This window comes from Periplaneta americana, chromosome 13 (assembly GCF_040183065.1).
Source record: "Periplaneta americana isolate PAMFEO1 chromosome 13, P.americana_PAMFEO1_priV1, whole genome shotgun sequence".
NCBI classification, from domain to species: Eukaryota; Metazoa; Arthropoda; class Insecta; order Blattodea; family Blattidae; genus Periplaneta; species Periplaneta americana.
Window position 1 is genome coordinate 158,166,115 of NC_091129.1, and position 12,997 is coordinate 158,179,111.

General features: G+C 34.1%; 1 protein-coding gene across 1 annotated transcript in view; it reads left to right on the forward strand.

The window, feature by feature from the left end:
• The window catches only part of Cad89D (cadherin 89D), a 343,616-nt gene that overhangs the window by 258,253 nt on the left and 72,366 nt on the right, over positions 1-12,997 (forward strand). The window contains exons 4-7 of the mRNA XM_069844519.1: positions 63-218; positions 5,957-6,065; positions 9,338-9,540; positions 11,262-11,390. Coding sequence (XP_069700620.1) covers positions 63-218; positions 5,957-6,065; positions 9,338-9,540; positions 11,262-11,390 — 597 coding nt within the window. The remainder of the gene's footprint in view (positions 1-62; positions 219-5,956; positions 6,066-9,337; positions 9,541-11,261; positions 11,391-12,997) is intronic.

Consider the following 12,997-nt stretch of genomic DNA (forward strand, 5'->3'; position numbering starts at 1 on the left):
CTTTTAAAAGTCATGCGGTGACGACAACCCTTCTGACATGAGGGCCTTGTTTCCTGTTGCAGGTGGAAGATATCAACTACTTCACGTACCAGGACGTGAGCAGTCAGGTGGTGTCTGTGATATTAGCCCAGTCCCTCGAGGACCTGGTGGACAGTGACAGTCCCCAGAACGTACTCAAGTTTCGCCTCGTCTGCGACTACAACGATGGCGAAGACACGGTGAGTTTTGTAACACGGCTTTCTAGCCTGGGGCTTGTTTAGCTTTATTTACACATTGCATATTCATTACTGCTTCTTTTTCTTTCACTCCTGGGTGCTGTTATATCAATTTGTTAATAAAAATGCATGGAAAACTGTCAGGATTGCTTGAGACAAGATTTCACTTTTTCACCTCCTGGTGTTCATATTGATCTTTATGACCTTTGCAATTACTTTATACCTAACTTTACTGTGTTACACTGATAACCATATGCGATGCTTAGAATAGTTCAGAAGACCGAATCTTTCTTGAAGACCGGCATTGTAGTATAATCAGTACAAAGTATCTGATTTTTAAGCCATTCATTTTTGTATAGGCAGTCCAAATAGCATTTGGGTAGTAGCCTATAATTGACAAGGATGGTGGAGCCTTTGAGGATGTAAAGAACCGAATAAAAAATGCAAATAGTGCATTTGTCCAGTTGTACCCAATATGGAAATCTTATACTTACTTACTTATAAATGGCTTTTAAGGAACCCGAAGGTTCATTGCCCGCCATCGGTCCCTATCCTCTGCAAGATTAATCCAGTCTCTATCATCATATCCCACCTCCCTCAAATCCATTTTAATATTATCCTCCCATCTACGTCTCGGCCTCCCCAAAGGTCCTTTTCCCTCCTGTCTCCCAACTAACACTCTATATGCATTTCTGGATTCGCCCATACGTGCTACATGCCCTGCCCATCTTAAACGTCTGGATTTAATGTTCCTAATTATGTCGGGTGAAGAATACAATGCGTGCAGTTCTGCGTTGTATAACTTTCTTCATTCTCCTGTAACTTCATCCCTCTTAGCCCCAAATATTTTCCTAAGCACCTTATTCTCAAACACCCTTAACCTATGTTCCTCTCTCAGAGTGAGAGTCCAAGTTTCACAACCATACAGAACAACCGGTAATATAACTGTTTTATAAATTCTAACTTTCAGATTTTTGGACAGCAGACTGGATGATAAGAGCTTCTCAACCGAATAATAACAGGCATTTCCCATATTTATTCTGCGTTTAATTTCCTCCCGAGTGTCATTTATATGTGTTACTGTTGCTCCAAGATATTTGAATTTTTTCACCTCTTCGAAGGATAAATCTCCAATTTTTATATTTCCATTTCGTACAATATTCTGGTCACGAGACATAATCATATACTTTGTCTTTTCGGGATTTACTTCCAAACCGATCGCTTTACTTGCTTCAAGTAAAATTTCCGTGTTTTCCCTAATCGTTTGTGGATTTTCTCCTAACATATTCACGTCATCCGCATAGACAAGAAGCTGATGTAACCCGTTCAATTCCAAACCCTGCCTGTTATCCTGAACTTTCCTAATGGCATATTCTAAAGCGAAGTTAAAAAGTAAAGGTGATAGTGCATCTCCCTGCTTTAGTCCGCAGTGAATGGGAAAAGCATCAGATAGAAACTGACCTATACGGACTCTGCTGTATGTTTCACTGAGACACATTTTAATTAATCGAACTAGTTTCTTGGGAATACCAAATTCAAATTCAATAAGAATATCATATAATACTTCCCTCTTAACCGAGTCATATGCCTTTTTGAAATTTATGAATAACTGATGCACTGTACCCTTATACTCCCATTTTTTCTCCATTATCTGTCGAATACAAAAAATGTGGAAATCTTATATTATATCTAAATCTACAAAAATTAAAATCTTTAACAGTAATGTGAAATCAGTCTTATTATATGGCTGTGAGACATGGAAAACAAGTAAAATTATACAAAGTAAACTGCAAACATTTGTTAATAGATGTTTACGAGGAATCTTAAAAATTAGATGGCCAGATATAATCACAAACTCAGAACTATGGAAGATAACAAATCAGAAAGAAATCACAATAGAAATCAAAAGACGGAAGTGGAATTGGATAGGGCACACAATCAGGAGAGAAGATGGAGAAGTAGAAAGAATGGCTTTGGATTGGAACCCCCAGGGTAGTAGAACAAGAGGAAGGCCAAAAAATACATGGAAGAGAACAGTTTTGGAGGAAATTGCTAGGGAGGGGAAAACATGGAGCGAAGTGAAGAAGTTGGCTACAAATAGGGTCCGATGGAGGCACTTTGTGAATGCCCTATGCACCTCATGAGGAGATACAGGAGTTTGATTGATTGATTGATTGATTGATTGATTGATTGATTGATTGATTGATTGATTGATTGATTGATTGATTGATTGAGTCCAAATAGTAGTCGAGAAATGTGGGAGGTATTTAATGGTTTCGCAGGCGGAATCAGGGGTGGGTGTAACGTCCAGTGACATCGTCATTGAATGTCACGATTTTAGCTTTCGTGTGATAATTCTGTGTTAAACATGTGCAGTAAATATGTTATGTTAATTATTTATTTTCTTTAGACTTTACAAAGTTTATTTTAATCACGTTTATCGTTGAATAGTGTTTTATCGAGCCATTTTCTCTTCTTAGAGCGTACATTTTATCTTTCCACGCTCGCATTTGGGCATCTGGGCTGTGCACTGCCTCTTCCACTCTACTTCCCGCCAGTGTGGAAAGATAAAATGTATGCACTGTAGTTCCGATATATCATATCTTAATGTTCTAGTTATCTCCAATTCCCTAAATTAAATTGATGTGTTTCATTCGGAACAAGCGACGGATATAATAAAAATGTATCTTTAAGCAACAGACAGCGCAGAGTTTTAGCACAATTTATTCATTTATTTAATAGTAATATACGTTACAAGAGCGGTATGTTGACGTTTTCATGGTCGAGGAAAAGATTGAAAAAGCGAAACGTAATTTCCGAGAACATGAAAACATACATACCGCTCGTGTATCGTACATTATTTTGTGCGAAGATCGTTTATTACATACCTGAAAGACGAATTTCTAATTAGTTGCAACGAAATCTTCATATTGGTTTCTGTTTAATGACGGCAACTTCGGAAAACCAAAATATCTATCTTCAACATTGTTGCTATAAAATGTTTTCTGTGTTTACTATACTCCAGCAGGCCGTGATATACGTCTGTCTTTCCCCCCCCCCCCCCCAGTCTTTAAATGCGAACTTAAAACAAACGGTAAGGTTATGTAATGATTTATTTTTCATTTTAATATTTTAACAATATTATTTATATAACATATTGCAGTAATAACATCGGCATCTGGAATCTCGTTGATTTTTTCACGGCTTCCTTAATGTTACTTGTATCAGGAATGCAATAAGTTTCGTGGAGTAGTAGACTTTACTTAATTTTTGCAAATATTTAAAAACAATAATTAACATTGCAATTTAGGTGAAATTGCAGTGGTAAGTTTCCAATTTTTAATTATTACTATGTTAAACGTCTCTAAAAATAATATGTTAAAAGCCTAAAGCAGTAAAATGAATGTCGCGCTTAAGCGGTAAGAAGAGGGAAATTGTTATGTGTGTTAGGTTGGGAATACTGAATGTGGTATTTCACACTTACCGCGTATTGGTTCTGTGCCGAAAACAAGCAAATACGCACGATCTCGCACAAAGATATTTTGAATATGTCATTCTTGACAACACTACTATGAGAACGTCACAACCTGGGTTTTCCGGAATGTGAAGGACTTCCAAACCTAAACAAAATTTCTCCTCTCTCTCGTCTTAGTAATACCTTAGTTTCATACTAGGTGGCGTTTGAGGCGATAAGCTTGCCCAAGGTTCGTCGATAACCAAAGTCAGGTCTTCGCACGCTGCCATATTTGCGCCAACTCTTAGGTTTGTTTACATTGCGCTATGGTTGGGTTGTGAAAGGAATTTGTGTTTAAATTTATATATTTCATAAAATAAGTTTCCAAAACAGATATTTCGATAACTTTCGGAGAACGTTCTGCTTGGCAACAGCAACCGATGGCACAAAGATGGCGGACATTAGTGGAATGGGATGAGAGGACCTGACTAAGAGCTGTTCGACAGCGACATCTAGCGACCTTGAGTTTGCCATTTGTGCCTCTGCCCCTATCAACAAATAAGTGTAACTAAATCCTTTGCAGGTACTGAAACTTCGTCAGAGGATACGTATATGTATAATGTTTGTTACATTATACATTAATGTACCATTGTTGCATTCTGTGAAACAATATTGTTAACTTCATTGCACCTCATAAACAGTCTCATTCACTATTGCCACTAAATGTAAGGTATATACGAAAAGCAAGAAATAATGTATTGTTTTTTCTTTATCTATGTGTGATTTTAGTTTGATTGCAATATTATATGTCTATAGCATTTTATGTAGATTGAAACTTTGTTTTTAACGTCAAAGTTTGTTATATAACTGTATTTTCACATGTTGACATTCATTTGTCTACATTTTATACATGCCTTAATTACAGAGTGTAACAAACGTTTCTGTAACAGTTTGTTAAAATTATTCTTTTGTTTAGTTTCCATTTTCTCAGGAACCATGATCAAGTTTTATGATGCAGGAGTTGGTGCTACTTGATTGTGGTGTGACCCAGTTCTTTATTAATAACTTGGCTGAAAATGTCACATTGTTGGAGACAGGTGTTCAATTCTATATCTTAATAGTGTAGGTTAATTTGTGGTAAAATTAGGTAGTGCGAATTGCGAGGTCATAAGTTTTCTCTGTATTTTGTGATTTTAATTCTGGTGAGTATTATTTTATATTTTTTAATCAATAAATTTTCCTATAGTATGATTGAAATTAAGGTCATCTTCTTTCAATATGATTATTAATAATATAAATATGTAACAAAAGTTTCTGGTACGTGCCAGGAATTATTGTTACATCTTATTTTTCTACACTTTCCGGATAATAAACAAATTAAACGTAATTTTAATACGTCATTTAATAAAGGATGACACTTATTTTTAATCGCTCAGGTCACCATGGCACCAACAAAACATGAGCATGTTCGATCTTAGGTTCAAACCTTGGTCAAGACTGGATAGTCAGTACGTGATAGTGCCAGGTTAATGTAAATATCACCAACAACAGTTTTAAAATGGAAGAATCAAGCGGATGGTTTTGTTTCTGATGCTAAACGATCAGGTCGATCAAGCAAAGTGTCACCTCAAACAAAAAGGAAGATAAGGGAATGGGGTGAAGGACAAGGTTGGTGTAGGAACTTGGGCTGTGGATAAAAGGCTGACTTTTTCGGAGTGTTACCGCTCTATAAACAAAAAAAATTGACATATGACAATCAGTAGGCATTTTGTGTATAGGCGTACAATATATTGTGTTTCTCATGTCAGATTAAGTCAGGGTCCACACAGCTAAGGGTACACTGGACACAATAAAGAATTCTGGTATAGAAGTCTGGACAGACTAGTCTGGAAATTCTCCAGATTTAAATCCCATAGAGCACCTGTGGAGCAGATTACAAGACAGTTTGTTTCGAACAATCATACCAAGAAATCGCAATGAACTGATTGTCCGAGTGTTGGAAGTATGGAAGTCCATTACTCAGGAAGACATTCTCAGACTCGCAGATAGTTTTAGTAGGCGTGTGTTGCAGTATCTTGGAGAAAAGGATACAACACCAATTACTGAAGAACAGTAATAAAAGGACAGTTCAGTAGGCTGAAAAGTGACGTTATTTTGTAACATTTACCATCAAATAAAAAAAAAAAAACTAAAATTTTCATTGTACCAGAAACTTTTGTTACGCCATATATTTTGGCATGAAATTTAACGTTAATAATGTAGTACATATTACGTTTTCTCCTTACAGATTTCATCGTATTTATCTGTAACCGTATACGTAGAAGATGTCAATGACCACGCTCCTCAGTTCATAAATGCCCCTTACCATGTGACGGTAGATGAACTGACACCCACTGGTAAGTGTTTATCTTGACTGTACCACGATCTGTATCTAGAGGAATACCTATTTAGTTCCCGTTTTTATAGCACTATAATAAAATTAATATACAAGGAATACAACACAATTTTTAATTAAAAAACTATATTCAAATCTGTTAATAGTAGAGAAAAATATATTAATTAATTCATAAATCAATACTTATTTTACATAGTGATAATTGTAAATATTGTCTTAATTCAGTCATTTCGTATTATGCTCTAGTTCTAATTTCTTACATGTATACTTATTTAATTTACTTTGTTGCAACATCACTTTATATTATTTTATTAATTGACTTATTATCCTATTACAGCAATTTTGTTTGAAAAAAATTGTTATTACCTTCACCTGTTTTGCTGAAACTTTCACCGTTCACAGTGATGGGATTATAATGTCTTCTTCGACTCCAATCAAGTATTATTTGTTTATTCCTGCTTATAATATTTGTGTCACATTAATCATTTCAGCTGTATTAGCTAGATAAAAGTTGTGGGTATTCTAGTAAAAGCAATGTTGACATTAAGAGGAGATATGACAAATTATTCAATATTTTCTATTTCGAAACCTTCAATTGCCTTAACTTACAACAATAATTATTGTTTCATTGCAACGAATAAAATTGTGAAGACTAAAAAAAAAAAAAGTGGTTAAATTTTGACGTCTACGTTGGAAGTATACTGGGCTGCAAAAGAAATGCCGAGTCAAAGTCGCTATCGATTTGAAATATTATCGTGTTACGAGGACTTCGATTAGGAAGCAATAGAAATAGAGATACACAGAAGGTACTGCATATAAACTCCATTATTGCTCTGTTATCATTACATCTTTCAGCTTGTGTTCAATAAATTATAGGCCTAAATAAATTATGTATGAAATACTTATACAAAAAAAAAAAAACCTCAACCAGTAACTTGCCCCGACCAGGATTCGAACCCGGGCCACCTAGTTTCGCGGTCAGACGCGCTGACAGTTACTCCACAGGTGTGGACCACAACCATTTTCCCCCTTAATTTTAGACATAATTTGATTGGTTTTTACATTTCACTTTATTATATTATATTGGAGTGCAAGAGGTCAAATGACTTCATTGTCAAATGCCTGGCATTAGAAAACAACATTTCACTTTGAATAATTTCGAGGGAAAAATTGTTCCGGGGCCGGGTATCGAACCCGGGACCTTTGGTTAAACGTACCAACGCTCTCCCAACTGAGCTACCCAGGAACCAAAGGTCCCGGGTTCGATACCCGGCCCCGGAACAATTTTTCCCTCGAAATTATTCAAATTAACTTTACAGGGAGTTATTCCTGAAAGCTTAATTTGAACATTTCACTTTATACATCAATAATGCTGTGACTGTAAACTGGTATCAAAAATGAAATGATACTTTTTCATATCAATTCAACTTAAGATAACTCTAATTCAAGCTAATTTAAAGACTTCAGAGACCAGTTTTATTTTATAAAATGGTAGGATGTAATGTTCTATAAGAAGTTGGTAAAGATACTGTACAGTATATTGAATGGAGGTAGTTGAATTCCTTTAAGGGAAGAGGATGGTATTTTTTAAAACTTTTTTTCCTATTTGCTATAAAATATTAATTTTTTGTATGTAGAGAGCTCATAGCTGTAGGAACTCAACCAAAAATAAATATTTTGAAAAAAAAAATATTTGGGGGCCCAAATTTGAAAAAAATATGCCCAATGCAGGATTGTACTAAAACCGATATATCTAAATCGTTTTTAAAGATAGATTCAAACTTTTTTTGCAATATATTTGCAAAAGCATGTTCTACAAGCTGTAACAGAATTTTGATATTAGTCCCTATGTTTGTAAAATAAACAATTAAAATGTAATAACAATTTTCTGATTTCCTTTCTTGCAAACAAACGGACGTATTTTTAAAATGAAATCAATTAACAAAATTCTGTTACAGAGAAACGTTTCCTAATAGTCTAAAGAATGTGTGTTCTAAATTTCATGCATGTATCTTTAATAGTTCAGAAATTATATCCATTTTTGTCTGGCAATGTAGCAGAAAAAAAAATGAAGTTACTGGAAACCGATAAAAGTGGGTGAGTGATTTAAAAATCCATAACGCAGGAAGTTTAAAAATGACATCTCAACATCCAATAAGAGCACAAATACGTACAAAATGTTATGCAATGCATTCCACACATATCAAAGAGTATTTTAAAGAAAAAAAATTTTTTTTTTTGAAAATTTAATTTACCGGAAACAACAATAAAAGTGGGCGAGTGATTTAAAAATCCTTAGCGCAGGAAGTTAAAAATGGCGACTCAACATCCGATAAGGGCACAAATACCCACAAAATGTTATGCAATGCATTCCACACATATCAAAGAGTATTTTAAGGGAAAAAAACTTATTTTTTTTTAAATTTAATTTACCGGAAACAACAATAAAAATGGGCGAGTGATTTAAAAATCCATAGCGCAGGAAGTTTAAAAATGACGTCTCAACATCCGATAAGGGCACAAATACCCACAAAATGTTATGCAATGCATTCCACACATATCAAAGAGTATTTTAAAGAAAAAAAATTTATTAATTTAATTTTTTTTTTTTTTTTAATTTAATTTACCGGAAACAACAATAAAAATGGGCGAGTGATTTAAAAATCCATAACGCAGGAAGTTTAAAAATGACGTCTCAACATCCGATAAGAGCACAAATACCCACAAAATGTTATGCAATGCATTCCACACATATCAAAGAGTATTTTAAAGAAAAAGTTTTTTTTTTTAATTTAATTTACCGGAAACAACAATAAAAATGGGCGAGTGATTTAAAAATCCATAACGCAGGAAGTTTAAAAATGGCGACTCAACATCCGATAAGGGCACAAATACCCACAAAATGTTATGCTATGCATTCCACACATATCACAGAGTATTTTAAAGAAATTTTTTTTTTTAATTTACTCATTTTTCACCAAAAAATACCATCCTCTCCCCTTAATTGAGTAACGAAATACAGTATCTTCCTTTACGAACGCATCTGGACTCAAGTTACCGGTGAAAGGAAGCCGCGCTATAACATGAAAAGACCGTGTGGGCCGCAGATTTCAGTCGTGTTTCTAACGGAAAACCCTGTATGAAGTGTACACTTGATATATTTTCCAGGTTTAATGAGTTTGGTATTTAATTTGTTTTGTGAATTAATATATATTTAATTTCAGTGTTACCGTATTTACAAAAAATGTGAAAATCTTTTGACTTGATCTATAGGTTTGACCATCTTCAGAGGAATCCATGCAGTGGATAATGACAAACCAAACACCCCAAATTCAGATATTCAGTATTCAATTGTCGATGGCAATGACAAAGGCAAGTTTGCAATGGAAAGTAGTCATCGGGCAGTTCTGGTACTCAGGAAGGCACTTGATTACGATGCAGGTGACCGAGAATTCGTGCTGACACTCATGGCATCTGTAAGTATTTGAAAATAGTATGTCTGGGCTGGAGTACACACATAGAATATCTTGTTAATAAAATTAATAAAGGAATGTTCATGTTACGAATCCTTAGACAAACATTATGTTATAATTCTTTACTTAAGTTTATTATGCCCATGTTTACAGTCACTTAAGTTACGGGACGCTTTTGTGGGGCAACCATACTTCGGTTTCTAAGCTGTTTATCCTTCAAAAGAGAGCAGTGAGAATTATTTGTGGTGTCTCTTCTAGAACTCACTGTAAACCACTTTTTGTACAACTAGGAATACTTACGTTGCCGTCAATGTTTATTCTCGATTCCCTTCTGTATGTTAAGCGTAATGTGCATAATCTTCCTACTTGTTCATCCATTCATAATTATTCTACCCGTTCCAGACCTGACATATATTTCACCAAGTACAAATATAGTACTACAAGCAATAGTTTTATTTCCATATCTTATAAACTTTACAATTCTTTACCATTGCATATAAGAAACACGTCATATTTTACTTTCAGAAGGATGGTGAGAAGGACTTTGATGGCAAATCCAATCTACAGTGTCAATGATTTTAGCAATATTACGTTTTAGATACTATTTGTTTTAACCTCATGTAATTGACAAATCTGTACATTTCAACCTGATTTTATACTATTTCTTTTAAAACTTTTAACCTGTTTTTGTGATTATCTGATGATTGTATATTTATTATTATTTTTTTATTCTTACATTTATTCATATTGTAGTAGCCGTGTATCATATATCTCTCTCTGATGTTGTCTATGGCTGTAAATCGCTGGATGACATTAAATTCATCTATCTGTCTATCTACCAATCTCACTTATGTAATATTACAACAATATTAATATGACCATTGTGTAATAGTATATTACGATATAAGGTTGGGAAGTCCTTTTTACAAAATCGAGGAAAAGTTTGAAAAACGAACATAGCGAGTTTTTCAGTTTCCGAGATTTTGTAATGCACTTCACAAACGTGTATTGTACAACATTTTTTGCACAATCATATTTTTAAAATTGCAAATACAACATATTTTACAGTGAAAATTGAGAGTAATAGGCCTATTATTTCAAAGTCTTCACAAAACTGAACTGTATGTTTTAAAGGAATAATTACTTTCATAAGTATATGATCTTATAACTGGTTCTGAAATCTACAATTAACATGTACCTGGATGAAGTAGAATGTAGGATGTATCAAATTTTAAGTACAATCTTCATTCCATAAAAATTTAATTATTACCGGTACTGTAGAACAAAATTTCAGTTTCAAAGTCATCTAAGCAAGTAATTGATTAACTAGCGGACTTACTCATGTTAATTATGTAAGTCTGTGCGGCTTACAGCTGTTTCGGTGCATCATCACACCATCCTCAGAGCCTACTAGATCTCGGCGTCATCTCGAACTTCTCTGCCTGTTATGTGGGTGCGTTTGATTGTTGAAAGGTGTTGAATAGTGGAGTCAAATAGTGTGTGTGTACTGAAATTGATCTGTGTGTTGAGAATTTGATCGGGATGTGTTTTAGTGTGTTTGTATATTTCGTATTGTTCTAGTGTGTTGAGTTTTTGGTTCTTGGATTGTTCTACAGAAATAATGTAGATAAATAAAAATTAAGATTATAAAATTTACATAAGAGACTTTTTTCCTTCGAAGAGATATATACAGTTTTGGGAACTTGTTTTGGTAAATTTTCCAGGATCGAGGTTCTCCACCAAAGAATTCTACCACAACTATTGAAGTGTTGGTGCTAGATAATGACGATCTTAGTCCAAAATTTTCTCAAGATGTCTACAGGACACAGGTCACTGAATTCTATCCTCTATCTGTAAGTATAAACAAAAACCTTCATAGTAGAGTATAATATACACACACCTTCATCTCAAACAGCAGAAATAACTAAAATACTCTCTCAATTAATATCACTCAATAAAAGAATTGTATTCCAATGGATACCATCCCATTGTGGAATCCTGGGAAACGAGAATGCGGATGCTTTAGCAAAGAAGGGCAGCACTGCTACTTACAGACCTGTTACTTAATCTACGTTTTACTCTGTGAAAAGATTTATTAAATCTACATACTTAGACTTTAACAAACAAAATTTGATAACTCAATCTCAAGGGAAAAAATGGAACTCTATGCATCAAAATCCACAGTTAATTCCCGATTTACCACGAAAATCGTCTGTAGCTGCATTTAGATTGGCAACAGGCCATGATTGTTTGGCCAAACATCTGCATAGAATTGGAATATATCAGTCCCCTAACTGCCCATTGTGCAACTCAAACAAAGAAATGGATTCGGAACACCTCAAAATCTGTGCTTCAGTGGCTGGCCATGATAATATCTTTGAAAAATATTGGAGTGCAAGAGGTCAAATGACTTTATTGTCAAATGCCTGGCATTAGAAAACAACAACAACAACAACAACATTTAAATAAAACTTGCCTGTAATGAAATTCAATAAAGTCAGAATTTATTTGTGTTAGAGACAGAATTCAGCTTTTTATAGACTTTCATAGGAAATGGTACATAATGTACATGAAAAATTAATGAAATCATGAAAATGCCTCTTGTCACAGGTTTCGTTACAGGCAAGTTTTACTTTTATTTCACTCTGTTCAATTTTTGTTAATAGGATACGTCGCAAATTTTAGAATAGTAATGACGCCATTTCTCTTATGCCCATGCTTTGGAAATGCATAAGTAGTGTGAAACTGAAAAACGATAGATAATACCAGCATCTATGAAAAAGAAACAACAAATTAGTCCTGATATGTAAGCATAATCTGCTTCATTGTTCATCACTTAGGTCCACAAGTCATTGCTGTTTTTATAGTTGTCTTCTTTTTAGTTAACTTAATGATAATCTGCCTTCAGGAAAGTTAAATGACTTCAATTAATAATAATAATAATAATAATAATAATAATAATAATAATATTTATTTGTCAGAAACCAGTAGCCTATACTACAAAGCCTGGATATGATTCTAGGGACTGGATTAATCTTGCTCATGACAGGGACTGAAAGCGGCTACAAACCTCCGCGTTCTTTAAAAGCCATTTGTAAGTAAGCATATATAATTTATGCACTCGTAGATGTACACAAAGAGGGGAGAATCAATATTGAAGAAACCTTAAACAATTGTCTACATGAGGCAGTAGGTAGAGACAATGTTATAATTTTGATTGCCTTCTTTTGCAACATGAATACATCCTTGGATCCACTACTGTTTTCCCATAACAAAATTCCATAATTTAAGAAGCTATGAAAGAAGCCATAGTATGCACTGATTCAAGTATTTAAAGCAACGCACTTTTTTAATATCTTTAAAAAGGAATGTACGTTTGTTCATTGATGAATTTTAATTGAAATTTGATTGTGATGATCGGAATGAATCGTGGAGAAATCTTCGAGAGAAATTGTTTAAT